This window comes from Corylus avellana, chromosome 5 (assembly GCF_965113065.1).
Source record: "Corylus avellana chromosome 5, dhCorAvel1.hap1.2, whole genome shotgun sequence".
Classification (NCBI taxonomy): Eukaryota; Viridiplantae; Streptophyta; class Magnoliopsida; order Fagales; family Betulaceae; genus Corylus; species Corylus avellana.
The window spans coordinates 6759604-6767206 of NC_142494.1; the positions used below are offsets into that span (position 1 = coordinate 6759604).

At 36.4% G+C, this 7603-nt stretch overlaps 1 protein-coding gene and 2 long non-coding RNA genes across 3 annotated transcripts; 1 reads left to right on the top strand and 2 right to left on the bottom strand.

The window, feature by feature from the left end:
• The first annotated feature begins 569 nt into the window (after positions 1-569).
• LOC132181733 (uncharacterized) lies at positions 570-4213 on the top strand. Its single transcript, XM_088516959.1, has 8 exons — positions 570-1257; positions 1356-1454; positions 1557-1686; positions 1958-2879; positions 3293-3458; positions 3548-3712; positions 3807-3959; positions 4046-4213. Exons 1-8 carry the CDS (start codon positions 1081-1083, stop codon positions 4211-4213), a joined length of 1980 nt encoding a protein of 659 aa, XP_088373085.1. The 5' UTR covers positions 570-1080.
• On the bottom strand, positions 1312-3326 carry LOC148585313 (uncharacterized). Its single transcript, XR_015912180.1, has 3 exons — positions 3237-3326; positions 1569-1695; positions 1312-1395 (listed from the first exon to the last, which is right to left on the bottom strand). It is a non-coding gene; the product is annotated as an uncharacterized LOC148585313 (long non-coding RNA).
• LOC148585314 (uncharacterized) lies at positions 3492-6078 on the bottom strand. The gene is made up of 3 exons (XR_015912179.1): positions 5940-6078; positions 3978-4205; positions 3492-3699 (listed from the first exon to the last, which is right to left on the bottom strand). It is a non-coding gene; the product is annotated as an uncharacterized LOC148585314 (long non-coding RNA).
• Positions 6079-7603: the final 1525 nt, after the last annotated feature.

Sequence of the window (7603 nt, forward strand, 5' to 3'; positions counted from 1 at the left end):
AGTTTTTCTTATTTCTAATTGGTCATATTTTCTGTTACGTGCAGAAATTTTAAAGATTAATCCCACAATTAAAATATAGGCATTTTAAAAGTAAATATTATAGAACTCAAGACATATGCAGAACTTGAGATGCTTACTGAGCTTTCCCTATGGACATGCTTACTTAATCTTGAAATTGATAAACATATTTTAAAAACAGGTCCAGACAATCTGACATATTTGTAAAGAGCAAGCTTATGGGGGAGGGGTAGTTTGACCACCCCAAAAAACTAAAATAGCCATCCCAAAAACAAAATTCATTATTTACTTTTGATATACATAGCTTTTTTTATCTTCTTTTTCTCTTGTTGTGAGTTATTATTTTACGTTAGATCGTCCCTTTCTCCATCCTAAACCCTACCCTCATCAAAATATAACTTTTATCTCACAATATTGACATAACAATCCTAACCAATCGTTGAACTAATCTTTGTTAAAAACAAAAAAATAAAAAATTAATTAGGACTGCCATGTCAGCAATGTGAAATAGTTATAAGATAAAAATATGATTTATAGCATTTTTTTCAACCAAAAAAAAAAAAAACAGAGAATTTTCTCTTGTTCTCTTGCTGCACAATAAACTCACCAAAAAGAGAATTACTTTAGCATACCTAATTCTCTTATTGAACGGCTATGAAATTGAGGCTTGTGTCTTCAATGAATGGCCTGGCACATCTATTTATAGGTGTTTAAAGTTGTCAAACTCTATATTCAACTAGGAAAGGAATACATAAGTGCTTCAATACCATTTTAAATAACTATTTATTTTAAAAACTTAAGCCAACAAGAAATGATAAATTTAATCATTTAATTAATATTTTAACACAATCCAACCTTAGAAAGAAAATCCTTCATTGTAGGACTAGGACTTTCACAAATATTTATCAACTTTTCCACACAAAACTAGGAGATATTCAATTTGAAGTAATTTTTATGTGGCGTAAGAAAATTTGGAATCTTTTGAGAATGTGAAACAAATTTGTGAGAGTTAAATAAACACTTCTGCATAAATTATTATTTTTGACAAAGAAAGGTTAGTTCATGCAGGCAACGAGCTCAGATGTATCCAACCTGAAGAATGTGGTAGGCATGATGCCAGACAATTCGAGCGGATGGAGAGCAAATTTCATGTTTATGATAGAGCTCCGGAAGAAGATACTAACCTTTAGAGACATCATTGACCTTCCACCTTGTGATGGCTCGAGCCCCATCCATGAGGTACTGATCACCATTTACTTTTAAGTAAAACCAGAAATAATGTTCATGTCAAATTGCACTTCATTAATTTCTTTGTCCCGTTTTCCACCTTCTGGCAGTTGGTGATGGGAACAGTAGAAGATCTCCATAATCTGTACCCTAATGTTGTTCCCAGCAATCTCATTAACTCAGAAATGAAAGGAACTTCAATAAATCAGGTTCAGTTTCCAAGAACATGAAATAATGAAAGATGCTTATTATCAATTAATAGACCTGACTGCATGAGTTTATAAGCCAATTAAAACAATATATTTATATAGGGATTGGACCACCTTTACACTGCTTTGAAATATGTTGGAGATTCATGGGCAAAGAACCATAAGTGGATAACCAACTGTGGAGATGAGACAGAGGACAGCTTGGTCGACAACATCAGTTTGGAGCAGCTCGGTAGGATACCTTCGTTTTTTTGAAAGCATTAGAAACTGTTACAATATATGATATGGTATATATTCTTTATACAATAATTATCTTCAAGGATTGATTGTAATTGATTTGATTACTATATCTATCTTTAACTTCGCCTACTCCAATTCTCCTATAAATATAAGTCTTTTGTACGTTTCCTCACTTTCTTTTGATTTTCTATTTAATTTCCATTTCATTACAAGTTTCTTAAGATATTGTCTTACTTAGAGTTAATAAATTAATTGTACTGAAGGAGGACGTGTACAAGCAAAGCTCACATACATGACCAACATAGCAAAAAAGATGTTTGATGTCATGGACGAAGACGAGAAGGGCTCCACTATTGGGGAAGTTTTGAATAGATCCTACTCAGACAGCAAAACCTACTGCCCTTCTCCGGATACACCTACATCAGTTCCTCCTGAACTGGCCTTTGCTGTAAGACTTGGTGAATTGGCTGACGTTTCCTGCTCCCGACCTCTTCTTTTCCCTCTCAGACTTCAGGCAATGGGGAACTTGATGCCCACTGACATGAAATGCCTCTCATCCAACATGTACCCTAATGTATCAGCTGCAGGTTCCAGCCCCACGAGAAGGAAAAACAAGGCTGCTGGTGACCAAAATGCAGAAATGCAAGAAATTTCTAAAGAATCACCAGATAAAGTAGGTCATAAGAGAAAAAATGATTCCCAAGCTACAAACACTTCACCAAAGATTCCAAATTTTAGCTCAGATATGATGCCTGAAGCAAGAGAGTCAGCAACAGTACCCCTTCCACCTCAAAAACCGTTGTTCAATGCTCCTCCAACTATACCAACAACAGCCCCGTCACCACCGTACATTCCGCCTTCAAATCTTGCTGCAGTGCCACCTCTACCACCCATTCCACCTTCTAAAGGATCTGCACCAGTGGCATCACCTCCAATGCCTCTGAAAAAGGGAGCTGCACCACCACCTCCTCCTCCACTTGGTGTAGCAAAGGCCTTACGCCCCAAGAAGGCAACTACCAAACTGAAGAGATCAACCCATATGGGCAACATGTATCGGATTCTGAAAGTAAAGGTTGAAGGCTCTAGTCTAAATGAAAAGGTTACAAAGAGGAGTAAAACTCATATAGGAGTTTCTGCTGGGAAGCAACAGGGAATGGCTGATGCATTAGCAGAGATGACAAAAAGGTCTTTTCCCACAACACCTAACTATAAAATACAATCTGTTACATTGATAATTGTTAGAATATAAATTAAATTATTAAATTCATCAATTTCTATCAGCTTAAGTTTTTAGGTTAAGTGGTGATTTAACATGGTAATAGGGCAGAGCAAAGGTCCTAAGTTCGGACCCTATCTTCGTTATTCACCTCCCATTTTAATTTAAATATTCCACTTGTTAGGATTCACCTATTAATAAGGAGTTAGAACCCACACGCGATGAGGAGTTTTAGAATATAAATTAAATGATTAAATTCATCATTTGCTATCAACTTAAACTTTTGGGATAAGTACTAATTTAACAGTAATAGTTATAGTATTTACCAGATGAAGACGGCCGGTCCCTTATCTACCACTGATTTCCTTCTTTGTTTTCTTAGATCAGCATATTTCCAGCAAATTGAAGAAGACGTTCAGAAGCATGCAAAATCAATCATGATCATTAAAGATGCCATCAATTCCTTTCAAACAAAGGACATGGCTGAGCTTATTAAATTCCACAAATATGTGGAACAACATTTAGAGCAGTTGACTGATGAGACCCAGGTGATTCTCATTCCATATGGCTCAATCCGTTAATCCTTTTCATTAATTCTTGACGCTTTGAAACAACAGCCAAAGTCCTTGTAATGTAGGTGCTGGCAAGATTTGAAGGATTTCCTACAAAGAAGCTTGAATCATTGAGGACTGCGACAGCACTGTACTTCAAATTGGAAGGAATAGCTACTACACTGGAGAATTGGAAAGTAATGCCTCCTTTGGGCCAGCTTCTTGACAAGGTTGATTCCTATTTCAACAAGGTAAACTATTAGGACTCATAGAAGAGTCGAAAGACACCAAAATTTTACTAACAGAGCAATTTCATTCCTGGGCTTATAAATTTGTTGCAAGCAGATCAAGGGAGAAGTGGATGCATTAGAAAGAACCAAAGATGAAGAATCTAAGCGGCTGCAGAGCCAAAATATTCATTTCGACTTCAATAAGTTAGTGCGAATCAAGGAATCTATGGTAGATGTTTCTTCAAGTTGCATGGAGTTAGTACTTAAGGTGAATAGCTAAACTTACCATTTAGCTTTTCCAATTTAATAACTTCTTTATGAGTCTATATAAGGTGTTTCGGTATTTTTCTTTAGGAACGGAGAGAGGCAAAGTCAGCTGCCAATGCACACATCAAGATGCTTTGGAGAGCCTTCCAGCTTGCATTTCGGGTCTATAGCTTTGCAGGTGGACAAGATGATCGGGCTGACAAGTTGACCCGGGAATTAGCCAATGAAATAGAGGCTGATCCACAACCTGAGTGATGTTTTATCCATCAACAACAGTATAATATAATAGCCAATATTGAGCAATGTAGTTTGCATAATCAAAAGCATCCCTCATGATAAGGAAACTGTGTCGGATATAGCACAGTGAAAACAAAGCAGAATAAGCAGGGAATAATTTTCTTTAGAAGCTTTATTTTTTAAATTTTCCTTCCTAGGTCTGAAATAATTTCTGAATCGCTTAACAAACATAGCAAGGTCCTCATCATTCAATGATTCCTCATTGGAGGAGTTATCGGCTCCTTCCTTGACAGTCTTAAGTGCAATAGACTTGGCTTTCTTAGGTTGACACAATGAGAGCTTATATAGGTTTGAAGGGAACCCACAAGCTCTTCAACTCTCATAGAGTCAAGGTCCTTGATTTCTTCAATAGTCATGACCATAGGTCTAAACGGTTCAAGTAAAGACCTCATGATCTTTCTAACAATTTTAGCATCAGAAAAATTTCATCAAAGTTAAAGCTATTGCTAAATCGCGAGTTTAAGGGGTCAGATGGGCAAGTACGGCCTCTAAGAACATGAAAGGCCTCATTATCCTTCATCCTAATCTCTTCAAATTTGGAAGTTAATGCCCGAAGTTTTGAAGTTTTAACAATTTTTGTTCCTTCACATGTTACTTCCAAAATATCTCATGCTTACTTGGTAATCTCACACTGGATATTCTTCGGAATTCTTCCAATAAAACTGCCATGAAGATGACGTATAGTCGCTTGTTATTCTAGTTACAACTACCTTTCTCTACCGTGATCCATTTGGCTACCGTTTTGTCCAAATGTTTTCACCTATTCTCAATTGCAGTCCATACTTGTTTGTCCAAGGACTTAAGAAAGGCTCCCATTAGAACCTTCCAATATCATAATTGGATCCGTCAAAGAAATGAGGAACATTAAGAGATTGTGATCGAGATTGACACATGAAACATTTGATATGGAGTCAAAAATCACACTCAAGAAATTAATCCTTCACATAATGAACCTAAGGCTTTGATACAAATTGAAAATTAGGCTAATGACTTCCAAACAACACCTAGAAGGGGAGTTGAATAGGTTTTCACGAAATAATACAGAATTTAAAAATTAATCACCACACAATCAATCACCAAATATTAAGAAAGCTAAGCTATAAAATAAATAACACACGTCTCTGGTGACAAAGTGAAAACCTTCTGAAGACACTTCAAGGCAGCCAAACCCAGAAAACTCATCCATTGTAAAATAAAAGTAAAACATATTTACAAAAACCTTTGTAAAGAACACGCCAATTGTACCAAACAAACGACCTATTTGTTTCTACTGCAATAGCTCCAAATCTTCTAGACATGAAGTAATAAGATTACAAACCATTAGAAGTTTGATTATTTATCAGTTTATGAAACTTGCCCAAATTAGGATCTGAGGAAGGGAAGAGGCATAAGCGTCTGTAAGGATCATATACATGTAAATAACAACAAATTAACACAAAATTTTGATAGTAGAGTAACAAATTGCAGTACAAGGTCTCGACTATCGATGAAGTAAACACATCAATGGACTACTTCACACGTGGACTCTATGTTGGAAACAATGGCAAGATCCATTAATATTTTTTATTTTATTTTTTATATTCAATTTTTTCATAATAAAAGCTTCTCGTATGGCGTGTGTGGTGTGTAATGTGAAAGTGAGTGTGTGACTTAAAAAATTACAGACTTGAGATTTGAGGCTGACCGTGGGCTGTGAGACGGTGAGCAGAGGCTGACCGCGTGAGCTCTGAGCTGACCGAAGAGCGGAAGACGCAAACTACGAAGAAGAAGAGGAAGAGGATGGTGGAATATGGAAACCGAAGAAGATGAAGAAGAAGAATAGACGACAGATCGCTGTTTTTGCTCGGCCCTGTAAGGAATTATATATATATATATTTTTTTTTTTCTGGTCAGGCTTCATCTTCGGGCCCATTAGTTTTGGGCGGGGTCTAAACTTTTTGGTCTGGCCCAACTATAAATTTTCGTAAACTTTTTTAGGGATTTGGCCTAAATATTTTTAGAGATAACTTCACTTTAGACCCCTGAACTACTATACGGTTTCTTAATTTGGACCACTGAACTTTCAATTGCAGTCAATTTACCCACTTCTTCAATTTTTGCCGTTAAAAACTTAAAAAGATAAAATTACCCTTCAATTTTCTTTTTATTAAAAAAAAGGGAAAAAAAAAATTGAAAAAAATGGTCATAAGGTGGCCCAACCCTGGGTCACCTTGTGATTTTTTTTATATATATATAATATATTTTTTAAAGCATAAATGTATAATAAATCCTTGAGTTAACCTTTCAAAATTTAAATCTCCTTAAGTTTTTTTTTTCGAAAATTTACTCCCTCGGTTAATGAAAATTACAATAAAATCACTACCGTCTATTTTTTTTAACAGCAATTAAATATACTAAAACGCACCGTTTTGAAGTGCGCCACGTCAGATTTTTTTGATCCTACATGTCCATTTTTGACACAGAGAATCAAAACACACCGTTTTGGATTTATCCTAATCGATGTGTTTTGGTAAAACTTGGGGTTTTAGTTGTTGAACCCCAAGTACTCGTGTTTCATCCCTTTCAGCAGATGAAGAACACAAGCTTCCCCGACGAACAATCCAAGACCCACCGTGACTCCAAGGTTCTTCTCCCTGAGGCACTCACCGGCGAACCCACCGACACAACAGAACCCACCAGCGAACCCACTGTTGCACCCACCGGCACAACAGTTATTTACTCAACCCCAATCTTGCGACACACGACTCAATAGAAGCCCAGATTCCCGTCAGTCGAACAACCTCATATTCCCAACGCACTCACGGGCGAACCCACCGGCATAACAGAACCGACCGTGAAACTCATTTCGGCTCAGTCCGGCGTCAGATCTCTGACTAGGGTTTCTTGAATTTCAAATTTTTGGATTCAAAAAATTTGGATTCCGGCTAGAGGTATTTCTTGGAATTTTTTGTGGGTTTTGTTGGTTCAAACAAATGAAAGCATTTTCTTGCAGTTTGATGAAGTTTTTTTTTTTAGTATTGGAACCTTAATGTCGAAACCCCCATTTCCAAGCATTTTTGCCGAACACATGTTTATATACCTGATTGGGCTGATGTGTTGGATGTATATACTTCATTGCTATGTTATATACACTTTAGTGCTATGGATTGGCAGTGGTTGTTGGTATGGAATATTTTGTTTGTGGTCCTGAAACTTTTTGGTTATGGTCTCATATTAGTTGTTGTCCATTATTAATTGTGAACTTTTATATTGATAGTGGCTTTGTCCATAATAGGCAGATGTGTTGAATTTTTTTTTTTTTTTTTTTTTTGTGTTTGGATTTATTGGTTTAGATTGCATTATGTATGC